We start from the raw sequence: 15,938 nt of genomic DNA, 5'->3' as shown, positions 1-15,938 counted from the left end.
AGTCGCAACGACGACATCACTAGCTAGGCCGCATATTCCATCGCCAGATCCGAACCAAGCGAAGTGAAGGAAGACGGGTGTCCTTTCCGTACACTGAGTGTGGTGGGTGAGTCTTCGTGCTGTGAAAACCTATAATTTTGACGTGGTGTTGTATATTGCTGTGGGCTGCTGTGTATTGCCGTGTGTCCTGTCAGATAAACCCCCGCCTTCACGCACTTCGGCGTGGGAGGACAAGGAGATCGCTGGTCCTGGCCTAGTTCAGTACAGTATATGTTGTGAGCGTGCTTCAGATCTCCGGAGACAGCACGGTACGCTGTGTCCAGCCCAGAGGTGAAAGCCATCCAAAGCAGAGTAACTGTGTTTTGTGTCTAAGTTGATACCTGTGGAGAGGAAAGGAAAGAGAGTGAGTAACACAAGGAGAAACAGAGGAAACCTGTACTTACAGTGCGCTGTGTTCAGCCCAGAGGTGAGAGCCATTCAAAGCAAACTAACGGTGCTATTGTGCCCAAGTTGATATCTGTGGAGAGAAAAGGAGAGAGAGGGAATAACACGAGGAGGAATAGAGCGAACCCTGTACTTACAGTACGCTGTGTCCAGCCCAGAGGTGAGAGCCATTCAAAGCAAACTAACTGTGCTATTGTGCCCAAGTTGATACCTGTGGAGAGAAAAGGAGAGAGAGTGAATAACACGAGGAGGAATAGAGCGAACCCTGTACTTACAGTACGCTGTGTCCAGCCCAGAGGTGAGAGCCATTCAAAGCAAACTAACTGTGCTATTGTGCCCAAGTTGATACCTGTGGAGAGGAAAGGAGAGAGAGAGTGAATAACACGAGGAGGAATAGAGCGAACCCTGTACTTACAGTACGCTGTGTCCAGCCCAGAGGTGAGAGCCATTCAAAGCAAACTAACTGTGCTATTGTGCCCAAGTTGATACCTGTGGAGAGAAAAGGAGAGAGAGTGGGTAACACGAGGAGAGACTGAGGGAACCTGTACTTACGCCGCTGCCTGTGGAGAAAGAGAAAGCGAGTGAGCACCCAAGGAACGAACTGTGTGAACCAGTACTTACTGTGAGCTGTAATCAGCGAAGAGGTGAGAGCAAAACCAAGCTGAACTAACTGTGCCTGTGTGTCCCAGCCGCTGCCTGTGGAGAAAGAGAAAGCGAGTGAGCACCCAAGGAACGAACTGTGTGAACCAGTACTTACTGTGAGCTGTAATCAGCGAAGAGGTGAGAGCAAAACCAAGCTGAACTAACTGTGCCTGTGTGTCCCAGCCGTTGCCTGTGGAGAAAGAGAAAGAGCGTGAGCACCCAAGGAACGAACTGGGTGAATCAGTACTTACTGTGAGCTGTAATCAGCGAAGAGCTGTTGCCTGTGGAGGAAGAGAAAGAGAGTGGGCACCTCGAGAACGAACTGAGTGAACCAGTACTTACCGTGAGCTGTATTCAGCGAAGAGGAGGAAGAAGGAGGGCGCTACGGATACCTAAGACTCAGGCCGGGGCCCGAGCCCCACGCCCCGGATCCCCGTGGCCCCCTTGCTCCCTGACCTCTTCCCGGCCATAGCCCATCTGGAGGGCCGAGTCAGAGTTTAGTTTTAATTGCCCTTTCCCTATTCCCTAAGCTATTTTTAAATATTTAAATAAAGATTGTTTTATCACTTACTTGTTCTCGTGTTGCTTGGCCATTGGGTCGGGTTTGGGGACCTCCTCGAGGTGGAAGTTGAGAAGGGGTGTGGCTTAGTTAAAGCATAGCCAGCCCCTGGGTGTGACATATACACACATGCATAGATTACATACAGTTCCTTGAAATAGAAGGAGATTGTTTAATAAAGTCAATTACAACTGAATTCCTAAATAACATATTAAATGAAATGATTGAGAATTGAATTGAAATTTCACAAGGTTATATTTTATCATAATTATTACAGAAGGAATGTTTTTGGATTTATACCTTAAATACTTTGTCACCTTTAGGGTTGAATGAGGATTTTGATATTAAGTCATTTTTATAAGTGATAAAAAAAAATTGTAGCTTTTTTGTCACATGAATTCTTGGGTGTGCCTAATTAAGGTGATCACCTGTGTCTATTTAAAGCTGACTTCACTTTACATTGATATTGTGTCTGATGAAGACCTGAGGGTCGAAACTTTGCTTGAATAAATTCTTCTGGAGCAGTTATTTTCAGTGTGCAGACTTCACACTTCTTTATTTTTCTATATCATAATTTAACTTTCATTTTACTAAATTCCACTAAAATTATATAAATGTATTTAAACATACACATACTGTATATATACACAAACACACACACACATAGATACAAACATAATTATTTACATTACTTTTTTTTTGGCTTCTGAAAATAAAAGGTAATGATTTAATAAAAGAAATTATAGCACTGATGTCATATTTTATTAAAATATTAACAATTTAATGGGGTCAAGTAAAGTCGCGTAAGCTTAGTCATTGTGGAAGAGATGTAAAATGTTATTTTTAAAATAAAAATAAATGTGAAAAAAAATTGTAAAGACATCTTATTTATGAATGTAAAATAATTCTACACGTTTTAAGGATGTTTTGTATTCAAACAAAGAAAGATTCAAGTTTTTAAATAATTTAAAATAATTTAATGAATATTGCTGTACATATAACAGACATGCACATGGGGAGGAAAGGGTCACAGCAGTGTAATTGCTTCACATAACGAGTCATTGTGTGGCGGCACCAGGCTCTGGATCAGGGTGGACAGTGACGCTACAAGTTCGTCACTAGTGCGGCACTAACAGGCCTGTGGACCCTCATACACAGGCTATTAGCACTCACAGAGGGGCCGACAGGGCAGAGACTGCGTGTGGGGCTCCAACTCTGCGGCACACTTCAGAGAGAGCTGGAGCTTCAGTAGAGCCGCTGACCCTCCCACCTATTCAATCACTGTCTACCCTTCTTTTGGCCAGTAATACCCCCATCTTTATCTTTCTGCACCCTTGTTTTCTCTTTCTCTCCATATTGAAATGTTCTCTCTTTCCGGTGAGAAATTTAAGTCATGATATTTTATGGTAATGCCTGTTTTTGATATTCTAGTAAATTAAATACTTAAAAATGAGAGATGCTTCTTAGTTGATTATTTTCGACTATTTTTGCAACTTGGACAAAAACATTAATAATAAATCATTCATAATAAATAAGTCTGGCATCAGTAAACATATAGTACAGTATGTAACACTTGATCTGACATGTTTCTTACAGGGCAGTTGTAGGCAGATATTGTGACAAATCCAAAGTCAGTCCCTGCAGAGTTCAGCTTCAACTTATCTGCCTGGAAGTTTCTAGCATGCCTAGTAAGACCTTGAGCTAGTTCAGGTGTGTTTAATTTGAGTTGGAGCTAAACTCTGCAGGAAAGTTGACCTCCAGGACCGGCTTTGGACACCCCTGGTTTATACCATGATTTATCCACCGCTGGTGGGTTTTGGTAGCTGTTTGTGGTAAGTGAATTGAACTGATGGCTCCCATTAGGGGGGAAGGGGATGGAGAGCAAGACTTTCATCTCCACATGGGCATGTGATCCACTTCCTATCGTCTCATCACAGAGATACAGGAGACCTGTGAGAGGAAAGAGAAAGACAAATCTTACATCTCACAGTGAAGAGCAGTGGAAGTAAAACAATAACAGAACTGTCAATTACAGAAATGGAACAAGCAAATACTATTTAGTAGGCTAGGAAAAAATACATAAATGTATATTAATATAATTTATCATAATTAATAATATATAAAAAATACACTAAATTTGAACTATATATCAGATTAAGTTTATTTGTTTTATTTTTCAAAATGATACAATGGAAGTCAATGGGAACTGGGTCTGTTTTGTTACCAACGTTCTTTAAAATATCTTCGATGTTCCACAAAAGAAAGAAAGCCATACAGGTTTGAAACAACATGAGGTAGAGTGAATCATGACAGGATGTGATTTAAGGTGAACCATTTCTTAAAATGAGGTGAAAGATCATTACCTCCTGAACAGCATGGCCCAGACGCTCTTGACTCTGCACTGCTTTCCTAAAGAGGTCGACAACATTAGTACTTCTTTATATTAGACCCAAAGATGTAAGGCCAATGTCAACTAGCAACATTTTCTTAACAAGAAACTACATTTAACTTGTTTTTATTTTATCTAGGGTTTGTTTTTTCACAGTGCATTGACCAGTTAAATTCTAAATAAAGTTTAATTACAGTATGTAAATTTTTTTGGAAGAATGTCAACTAGTGGTCGACCGATATACAGTATATATATATATATATATATATATATATAATTTGTATTTATTTTAATTAATATTTAAGAAAATCAATTTGAAAATGAATAAAAAAATGTGTCAAATAAACATATTTTAGAAGACAACTTCTTGATTCTATAATCCTATTAGAATATATTTCACAAATAAATAAATATTTAAAAAATATATACAAATAAAAAGGGCAATCAGTAATCTGGGAAGTTTGTGTGCACTGGGAATCATATTTTTTAAACAATTTAAACAACATTTAAACAATTAAATGTTTATTAAATATTGTTCTATTACTAATAATATGAAAGCAATTTTTATAATACTTTATTGTATACATTTTAATTCCTTTGTTTAAGAGTTCTATCTGATTATTACACAGACTTCGATCCATATCAGACACAACTGTTAAAGGGCCACAGCAAACAATGAAGAGGGAGAATGTCAGCGCTGTGTGCATCGCCAAAATAAAAGTCCAGCCTCGAACACATCGGCCAAACAGAAAAACTGATCAGCCGATGTCAGTATATTTGAAAAAGGTCAAATATTGACCACTAATGTCTACATATGTAAGATTTTATCAATGTCTATGACTTTTTTATTAGTGTGTGTGTGTGTGTGTGTGTGTGTGTGTGTGGAATGCTTACCGATTTATCCTGCATGTAAAAGTGAGCGTGAAGTGAGCGCTGAGTTCTGGCTGGTAGGTGGAGGGAATTATGATGTACTTGCCCGGCTGTAGATGGCAAAACACACTGACCTCCTGGGAGTGGGCATGAGGTACACAGCTAACCACCGGAGAAATGGCACCAGGGCTTAAAACAGAGTCACCATCAGGTACCTGGAGACACACACACACATTTAAATATCATGAAGATATACAAAAAGAGATTCACTACTGAATGTTACCCTACACCAACTATAACGAACACTGTTATGTCACAAAACAGTTATGTCTAGAACTGGACACTTTTGGCGCAAAAGCAGTTTAGTCATTTAGATGCCTCAAAACAGATTATAAATGAGGCATGTATCAATTCTGACCTCATAAATATGAAAGCCGATGGCATGGAGGGAATTTTCAGGCCTGTTTTGGCATAATGTGACCTTTACGTTGTTACCTCCAGGGTCATAGGTCACAGTAAAGGGTATACGGGGGTTGAGTCCATGTGTGGTAAAGTTGCGACTTCCTCCTGCAGTAGAACCAATGGACCAACAGCCATGAGAGCTGATGGTTTCCCACTCGCCCTCGGAACAGTGCTGAAGAGGAGGAGGGGATTTCATCACACTGGAGAAAAACACAGATGTTTTCGACCAATGATATGGCTTTATCATATCATATTGCATATTTAGATGCAGTGTGTATATAAATCAATAATAATTAGTGTCATTATTACATATATACACAGCAGTTCAAACCTTTGAGTTTGGTAAGAATATTTTATAATTTTTTATACTTTATTCAGCAAGGATGCATTAAATTGATCACAACCGTTTCCACAAAACTATTAAGCAGCACAACTGTTTTCTACTTTCATAATAATAATAAAATGTTCTTTAGGCTGCAAATCAGCATATTAGAAATATTTTTGTAGGATCATTTCACACTGAAGACTGGAGTAATGATGCCAAAAATTCAAAAATTATTATTTTATTTTTTTATATATTCAAATAGAAAACACTTATTTTAAAGTGCAATATATTTTATAATATTAAAGTTTTATGCTGAATTTTTTTTTTACAATATAAATGCAGCCTTGGTGAGCATTCTTTCAAAAACATTAAAAAAAATTCAAAATCCACATCAAACATTTGAACTGTACAATAAGTTCAATACAGTTATGTTTGTCTAAGTGCAGTCACCTGAGAGAGGTAGAGCAGGAAGAATGAACTCTCAGAAGGAACCGGCCCTCCGCTCCCTGCAGGAAGGTACTAGGCACCAACAGGTAAAAACCTGGATTCAGGTGAGTGTGCACTACCACTTCTCGATTGTATGCATGCGTGTGCGACACAAGCGGTGGCTTGTTCAGTGTCCGCATCAGGTTAAAGTGTTTCTTCTCCACCTATTACATATTTTATATAACATTACATAATGAAACATTTTCAATCACTCAGAAATGATTATTTAGTGATCCTCTAACCTTCCACACATGCAGTGCAATGGCCTGGAGGTGAGAGTGCTGCTGAGTGCTGCCCTCTGCTGGTGGCTCTGGATGTCCGTGCTGCAGCAATGACAGCAACACTTCACCTCTCTCACACACTTTTAACCAGAACTTGGGGTTGATACTAAAAGTGTTATTGTTACGGCAACCGCCCGCAGAGTGACCTTTGACCCAGCGACCTCCAATTTGGTGGCTGTGGGTTAGATAGCTTCCTACATGAAGGGAAACGACAAATTAATATTAATATCATTTTTTATTAATATTATTATTAAACGTGTAAATTATTCACTAGATATTCAAACAATTTGCACATATATAATTTATAAGACAGCAAGGAACTATTAATGCTAATGCTCTCAAGAACGCATAGACCAAAGATTCCCAAACTAGCAAAGTTGGCCGAGGTTGTGATGGCGTTCATGACATTTCACAAGAGGAATGAAAATAAAAATCCTTATTCCTAATCTAATTTATATTTTTCTTTTAACATTTTTGCTTTATTTTTTGCACTGGAATGTAAAAAACAATGTAAGTGAATTTGAGTGTAAATTAATTATTAAAAATCTGATATATTTTTTATTATTTAAGCAACTATAAAATTTGATACATTTTCATACAGTATAGTTGAATTTAATGTGCTCTTGAATTTAATTTTGGCCCACTATGAAGTTTTTTTTTTAAAGAAAAAAAATTTGTCCCTTCGTACTTAAAAGTTTGGGCACCTCTGGTATAGACAATACCTGTGTAGATGCTTTGGAGGTGTCCTGTATCACTGAGGGGATAGCCTACTGTGACCTCATCAAATTCCTGCTGGAATTCTGTCTCGTCCATCCAGAATTCCCCCTCTGCCGTGCGGCCCAGTAGAGCCTGAGTACAGGAGAGCTCCAGAGAAGCCCAACCTGATCCACTGTACAGAGAGACAGACAAAACCCGTCAGACAGAAGCTGAATTTCCACTATCACCAACATTTGCGTATGATTATCACGTTTCGTCCCCTTGCGCCAGTACAACAACTGTCCCTCCCTCCACTTGTTCATCATGGTAAAATTAATGAACAACGATATCCACACAAAATAAATGACCACCAATATATCTGAAAGAAAATTGTAGTAGGTTTTCAAGGGACAATGAATATAAATAACTATTTAAGAATTATTATATTAATAATTATGTCTGAAATAATTATAACCACTAATTTTACAGAAATAGTGTTTAAAGAATCACATCTTAGTGGAAAAGTATTGGTATTTCTCACTTTGTTCTTCAATAATATAACAGTTTTTTTATTAAAATATGTCACATTCGGTCTGGCATTCATGTTGTATTCAGTCTAACTGCAAAAGATAAAAAGTTCAACATATCCTAAGCTCAAATAGGATTAAAAATTCTTCATATGCAAATGAATAACTTCCAGTGCTTTGCCAGAGATAAGAGACAAGACCCAGCATTGCTGTTACTAATGAAACCCTATTATATATATTTTTAGACATGTTCAAATCATTATACAAAGATATGAAAAATTCTCAATTAAATTAACAAATAATTTTAAAAACGTCTATTTATAATACATATATTGAATATAAGGTGCTTAAAGGTCCCATTACATGGATTATTTCCTTTTCTTTAAATGCTTTTTAATGTTTCCTTAGGTGTACTTATATTGTTAGTATGATTTTTACATTTAAAATTTAGAAATAAAAAGCATTTTTATATCCTGATATTAGCCCTCTGGCTTGAATGCTCTGTTTGAAGAGGCGTGTCTGTTGTGAGACGCCGAGTAAACGATTGTTGTGATTGGCTGACATCTCTGCATTCGAAATGCGTATTACATGTGGAACCCCTCTCTAATATATATATATATATATATATATATATATATATATATATATATATATATATATATATATATATATATTAGGGATGTCAACGAATATTCTAAATTCGAATATGTATTCGAATAGTTTTTAAAAAATCGAATTTCGAAGGTAAAAATTAATATTCGAATAAAGAAAAAATGTGGAAAAAAAGGCCCGCGGTAGTAGAGGCGTGGTTGTCTGCCTAGCGAGTGGGCGCACTAGCGCGCCTGAGGGTTCAGGGACAGGTCACAGGAGTCGCACTGTCTGGCACAGCATCACTGCTGAAAGTTGACGCGTCTTCATGGAAGATGCCAGCAAGTGCAGAGCCCAACTCGACCGCAGCAGAGAAAATGAGGTTAAATTGTTGACCCGCGAGATTGTTGTATGCAAGCTATTTAAGATACAGTTAGCATACCATTCGACAACTAGCAACATGAGGTCACATCTCAAAAATGTGCACCCAAATGAGCATGGCATAATGTGTGGAACTCCAGCTAAACAGTCACGTCTTGACACTTAACGTTACTTTGCATCGCCCACCACAAGCTCTTTGTCTGCAACATGACAAGAGGCCATAACGGATAAAATAATTTTGTTCATTTTTAAGGATATGAGACCGATCAGTATCGCGGACGGGGCACGCTTCGGGGAGTTCTGACAAGCAATGGATCCGAGGTTTGATTATTTATCGTTTCATGTCAAGGAAAAGTTCCATGTTTACCACAGCACAGCTCGCTCGGAGCATTCAATGTCAGTTCTATATGCTGTAAAACTTCAATTAATATTAATATTTGTTTCAATCACTGAATGAAGCCTGCTTTATTTGGGACAACAATCGCGACCTTAAATTGCTTGCACAAAAAATTTGTTTGTTCATTTAAACCATTATGCGCAGAGAACGTGAGGGTGAGAGAGCGTGAGGTCTGCAGTCTTGGCCATTAGTTGATTTCCTTGTTTTTGTGTAGGTAATACGTTGTCATACATGTTTAAACTTAAATAGACTATCTTTACAAGTAGTTATGTCTCTTTGTATTATTTTTGCCTGTTATTGACGTAATGCGCGTCATTGACAACATGCGCAACCAGATGTTCGAATAGTTCGAATATTCGTGTATTTTTTAGAGGGAATATTCGAACGTCAATTTTGAGCAATTTTGACAGCCCTAATATATATATATATATATATATATATATATATATATATATATATATATATTACTATTACAGCTGTCGAGATGAACGAATAGTGGAAGTGTTGATTATATAATTATTTTTTCGATCTTTTCCCATCACATGAAAGGCTGCAGTGATGAGCATTGAGTAGACAGAGTCTGTTTATCGCGTGAATGCAGTGATCTCGTCATTATTGCAACACGTTTTCTCTCATAAAATGCTTTCACCACAACTAACAGCAAACACATGAATACACCACATGAATACAGTAAGAGCTTCATTGTGCAGCATAACAGCGTCATTCATTGTAACGGCAGTTTAGGCAAGTGTGCAGATATACTCGCGATGTAAGACAGCTCCGAAAAAAAGGGAGCGTTCTTTGATCGCTCTCTGTAGTTAAATCACAATTTAAATAACAGATTTGTTTCATGCTACTAAGAGAAACAACGTGAAGTTGATCGTTTAGTCACTGGCTTGATTCACTGATGTATAAACAGTATTAAACTATTTAGAAAGAAAGTCTGTGTGAACTTGAATAATTAGCTACACATCAGAAATCACTGATCACAGATCAGGCATTAATAAACACTGTTACTCACGGTTTGTGGCGGTGCTGTCGAATCCATATCATAAAAGTCTGTTTGTAACGCCTTTGCTGACATTGCGACTGAATTATATGTAAATATTTGGGCGGGCAAAGCAGAGAAAGGGGAGGTAACATTTCTCTTTACAACATCACAAAGAGGAGATTCCAGATCAGACCGTTTGAGCTTCCATTTTCTCAAATGCAGAGAAAGATAGCACAATCTCGATTTACACCGATTAAAAATTCTAGAAACTTGGGGACCATATACAGGCTAGGGGAACTCATTATAATGTTAAAAAAACCTCAGAAAGTTAAATTTTCATGTCATAGGACCTTTAACATACAAAACAAACCAAAACATTGACAAAGTTTGTGATAATTTAGCACTTTTTTCTCTCCATACCTCTCTCTCCAGACCCCGGTCCAGCTCCTCCTGCCCCAGGGGTTTCGTATCCTGACCAGCTCCACTTGTTCACCTGTAGTGGTTGTCACATTTGTCCACTCCATCACACTCATGGCATGGAACTGACCAAGCTCTGGGATACCTGCAACAAACCCATTACTACAACTATTAAAGTACTATGATTAAATCCTCCCTATGGTGTTTTGTGAAAGATTTTCTGAAAACTGCACATTTAAGGAGTACATGTGGGTCATTATAAAATATTTAAACTATTAACTGTTGTTGCTGCAGTCTATAATCATTCCCAAATAGTGCTGCTATTGTTAACTACAACTATTAAAAATCATTGCAATAAAATAAATGTTAACTGAAATAAAGTAAATTACAAATGATAAATAAACTAAATTAGAAATGTTTTTAAAGTAATAATAATGGTCAAAATAATGTTAAGTACTAAAATAAAAACAAACATCCAGATCTAATAAATTAATATTTAATATTAATAATTACTGTAGTAGAATATTATTAATATTTAATTGGGCTCAGTTTTAGTTGATGTATTCATGTAATAACTGTGTCACTGTTGGAAAGTTCATTTAATTCAGCTTTAAGACGAAAAAATTCAGTTGTTGCTTTTTTCTCTCACCTGTGGGGGCGTTGTGGACACAGCAGCTGATGGCACATCGCTCCTTCAGATGAAGTGAGAGTTCAGATAGTCTCATCCCGTTAGGTGTGTGTTGAGTCTGGGACTCATTGGGCTGTTGTGGAGACTCCGCCCCTTTCAGACTCCATCGTACTGCTATGGTTCCACTCAAATCCACAACTGCCTCACATACTTGCCCCGCCCACAAACGCTCGTATGAACCATGTAACCTAGCATGAAGAACAATTAACAACTTCTCAATTATTATGTTTTGCGTTTAGTTCACACATTGCAGTTATATTTTATAATCTGCCAAAATACTCATTCAAGTTATAGCACTTACTTAGCATAAGCTTTCTCCAGAAGTGCTACCCAGAATGCCCTAGGGCTCTGGCATCGTGAAAAGCAGAGAGTGTCATTGATGCAGGGCAGTTGGTCATCCACCCGTACCTCTATCCAGCGCCCGTTCTGCCAGAACTGGACCCGGAACTCACCGTGGTAAACACGGTCACCCCACAGAGGCTGCTCTGGTGGAAATACCTGATAACAAAAACAAACACACATAAAAATACAACTTGACAACATTCAGTTTTTAAACCACAACTGTGTTATAATTTTTTAGAATAAATCTAATGTGTGAAATATGATCAAAGTTTCTTGGTATGTAACTGGAATATTTAAAATATTTAAATCTATAATAACAGACTGCAACAGTGATCACTCACTTTTTCAGTGACCTTGGTTTCGAAAGCATCTTTGTCATTCACTTTTCCCATAGGGATTTTAAAAACAGTGTTTGTGAAAGAGATAAAAGCAATGAATCAGGCCAGGAATAACTAGCACTTCTCTTGTTTAGACATATTATGATACATCGCTTGTTGTATTCTAGGTCTGCTCCGATCACGATCGGCCTATCGTTAATGCGCATCTCGTCAGTAAATCCGGTTCTCTAATCAGCGCTAAATACTATCAGGTGCGTGATTTCACATAGAGCAGCTGTTACTACACAGAGCCATTGTTAACCTAGAAGATGCGCAAATAAACGCTGAAAATGAACGTGGATTTACACAGCTTCTCTGTTAACAATGGCTCTGTGTAGTAGCCAAGTCAGGGGAGTCTCAAAATTCACACACAAATGCAGTGAAGTTCACAGACCGCAAGCAGTTTGTAAATCAAGATATATGTGTGTGTGCATCAGAAATTTCTGAATCTTGTCCTGTGCATTTGTGAATCGTGAGTGCATTTGTAAATGTTGTTTGCATTTCTGAATTTTGTGTGCATTTCTGAATTTTGTATGCATTTGTGAATCTTCTGTTCTTTTTTAATTTTGTGTGTGCATTTGTGAATTTTGAGCGTATTTGTGTATCCTGTGTGTGTATTTATGAATCATGTGTGTGCATGTATGAATCCTGTGTGTGCATATGTGAATGTAGTGTGTGCATTTATCTTTTTTTGAGACTCTTTTGGCTCCATACAGCTGCTCTATGTGAAATCACGCACCTGATGGAATTTACCGCTGATTAGAGAACCGGCTTTACTGACGAGATGCACATAACGATCGGCCAATCGTGATCGGAGCAGCCCTATTGTATTCCTCATCTGTAAGTCGCTTTGGATAAAAGTGCCTGCCAATTAATAAATGTAAATGTAAATGAAGCTATAAAGTGAATCACAACATTTCAAACTCCTGCTCGAGGCAAAAAAGTATTTGACAATATTTTGCGGATTGTTTCACTCTATTAAACATCTACGTTTTATTTCCAGTTAAAATACAACATCTCCACAAGAAATCTGGCAGTGTTCACCTTGTTCAGAAGATGCTGGTTCTTGAGTAACATGGAGCAGGCACAGAGCAACCAGCAGTCTCCCAGGATCCCTTGCTTTGGGTGGGCCTCCACAGGGTCATCAGGGAAGAGCTGAGGCTGCTTGCAGATCTCCTGTAATATACAGATGGAAAAGCACTGGAAAGTTGCTTTGTGACAGTCAGTCCCCTCTGGCTTGCTTAGCACGGGACACTTTATTTACAACGATATCATTGACTTGATTGCAAATGATTGCACAGATACTATTTAAACTGAACTGAGATGAATGATGACATCACTGAATTCAATGATGAATTGCCTTTAACTGTCATTTTACATTATTGACACACTGTTTTCCTAATTAATGTTAAGTTGTTTTTTTTTTGACACAATCTTTTTTGTTTAAAGCGCTATATAAATAAAGGTGACTTGACAGTCTGCATTCATTGTTAAAGCCCCGCGGTGTGTTTGAAATTGCATCCTGTACAGTAGGTACTATGTGTGGTTTGACACTTCAAGACCATTAAAAAAGTATGTTCTTTATAGTATGAATGCGTGTTGTTTGTTGTATGAATGAAATTCATTACGCTGTCACTGTTATGTTGTCAGGGAGTAGAAGGTCATCCAGGTAATGTTTGCCTACTGTTTTATGAATAATAAGAATTTGTACAAACTACTCAGGCTAACCCACTAAAATACAGTTAAAATGGAAATCAGTTCTTATAGAAGATCTTCATATGTACTCATTGGAGTAAATATAATATTACCTGTGGGAATGACTGAATATTATGGTACCTGTGGGCGGAGCCATGTGACATCACCCAACAATTTGGACAGGGGCGTGGTGTAGTCACAGAAGAGTGAGGACTCATCAGCAGGGAAGTCCGGATCCACAAACATCCCATGATGCTCACTTTCCGTCTCCATGGCAACCAGAAACCGCTTCACTTCTGAAAGACAAAACACTTTTAGTAACAGTGTGATCATCTGAGCATTAGTTTTAAAACTTAAAAACATCAAACAGTAACACATACAGGACACATACGTTATCGTATCTACATTGTCTTTGTTCCTGCATGCATGTGATACTCAATTCAGTAGTCTATATCTAAAGAAAGCATACAGTTTAACATTTCAGCAATGAAAAAAGTTTCGACAGTGGCGTTAAAGACGGCTTTTAATGGGAATTTCAGCTTCCTAGAAACCGTTTAAGTATCAACCCCTAACATCAGAGCGAGCATTAATATTGCATTCATCCAGACCTACCATCAGTTCAGCTGGGTTTGCTAGCACTTTAGACATACTGCCGGCGGTTTTGAATGACATGGCCAGATCGAGGAGGAGAAAAGCATCAAGGCAAAGTAAAATCCATCGACCCCGACCCGCTGAAACACAATCATTACTTTAAAAGATATAAAAACACTGCACCAAGGCAATCCATCCAAAAACCGGAAGGACGCGCGCGCCGCGGACAGCTCTGTCATCCGGGGCGGAGGAGCTGCAGCAAGCGCGCCCTCGAGCGGAACTCCTGAGAACTGCCAGCATTACAGATTTACTGTACAAATCGCATATTTCTGGTAAAGGTCTTTCCCTTGATTTAGATTTTAATGGTTATTTTCATGGTTAATAAATGTTTAACAATAATAATTAAAAAAACACATTATTTTTGTTAATATGCGAGACATTACTTACATATTATATGTTTACATTACTTGATTGGATTGGTTATTGTTCAGGAGGTTGTTCTGGACAAGGAACATAGAGAGCTGGTTGAACACAGCTCGCTCAAGTGTCGTTGCAATGAATGGAAGAAGGGATACCGGTCTGTAGTTTTCTAGAAGCGCTGGATTTAGAGATGGTTTCTTAAGCAGTGGGCTTACTCGAGCCTGCTCAAATGCTGAGGGAAATGTTCCAGAGTGAAGAGAGGAGTTGATAATATGAGTAAGTGAAGGTATGACTGAAGAAGAGATCGTTTGAAGGAGGTGAGTGGGGATCGGATCAAGTGGACAAGTAGTAGGATGACTGGACAGGATAAGTTTGGAAACATCCATCTCTGAGAGTGGAGAGAAGGAGGCTTCCTGCTCTTCTGCCTCTTCTTGGCGAGCATTTCTTCTTTGAGAAAACTTTACAATATTCATGACTTGAAAAACATTACATATGCCAAGTCTGCACCACATCATGGACTTCAGTTATTGTTCTGGTTTGCCCAAAAAGTCGTGACTGTTGGTCAGATCAACATTATTATCCTTGATTCAAATTTTGATCTTAATAGAGGTGATTTGGATTTCATCATTATGGCAATACAGAGGACATTCTCCCCTCATTGAGCAGAGTTACTATTCGGTTGGCAATTTAAAATCTCCCGCAACCAATGCATTGCCAGCCTTTGTGCAGAAGTATTACAGAAACACCAATGTGCCAGAAAGAATGGTAAATGGACTGCATTTATATAGCGCTTTCAACAGACCACATGGCCATCCAAAGCACATTACAAGTTGCCTCACATTCACCCATTCACACACTCATTCATACACCAACTGCGGTGTCAGCCATTCAAGCGCCATCCAGCTCGTCGGGAGCAGCTGGGGGAGCAGTCTTGCTCAAGGACACCTCGACACTTGGTCAGGTGGAGCCGGGGATTGAACCACCAACCTTCTGGTTTGTAGACAACCTACATGAACCACTGAGCCACTGCCATTGACAGGCTCATTATCTCTGTGAAATAAAATAGGCCAAACAAGATACTCAGTTTGTTTATTACAGCACATGACCTTCAGAATAATGCCCAGGCCAGCCGGGAGACATAGTCCCTCCAGCGTGTCCTAGGTCTTCCCCGGGGCCTCCTCCCGGTGGGACGTGCCTGGAACACCTCCCTGGGAAGGCCTCCAGGAGGCATCCGAAATAGATGCCTGAGCCACCTCAGCTGGCTCCCCTCGATGTGGAGGAGCAACGGCTCTACTCTGAGCTCCTCCCGAGTGACCGAGCTTCTCACCCTATCTCTAAAGGAGCGCCCAGCCACACTACGGAGAAAGCTC

At 38.8% G+C, this 15,938-nt stretch overlaps 1 protein-coding gene across 1 annotated transcript; it reads right to left on the bottom strand.

Annotated features, from left to right (window-relative positions):
• Positions 1-3,055: 3,055 nt before the first annotated feature.
• Positions 3,056-14,418, bottom strand: capn10 (calpain 10). The gene is made up of 13 exons (XM_059563270.1): positions 14,170-14,418; positions 13,699-13,853; positions 12,907-13,038; positions 11,445-11,641; positions 11,105-11,331; positions 10,459-10,600; positions 7,181-7,347; positions 6,420-6,652; positions 6,142-6,341; positions 5,323-5,566; positions 4,929-5,119; positions 4,009-4,054; positions 3,056-3,595 (listed from the first exon to the last, which is right to left on the bottom strand). The coding sequence occupies exons 2-13, from the start codon at positions 13,828-13,830 to the stop codon at positions 3,566-3,568; spliced, it is 1,941 nt and encodes a 646-aa protein (XP_059419253.1). The 5' UTR covers positions 13,831-13,853; positions 14,170-14,418; the 3' UTR covers positions 3,056-3,565.
• Between the last annotated feature and the right edge of the window lie 1,520 nt (positions 14,419-15,938).

Source organism: Carassius carassius, chromosome 12 (genome assembly GCF_963082965.1).
Source record: "Carassius carassius chromosome 12, fCarCar2.1, whole genome shotgun sequence".
Taxonomy (NCBI): Eukaryota; Metazoa; Chordata; class Actinopteri; order Cypriniformes; family Cyprinidae; genus Carassius; species Carassius carassius.
Note: the sequence above shows the minus strand (reverse complement) of the source record. Positions and strands in the feature narration are given on the sequence as shown.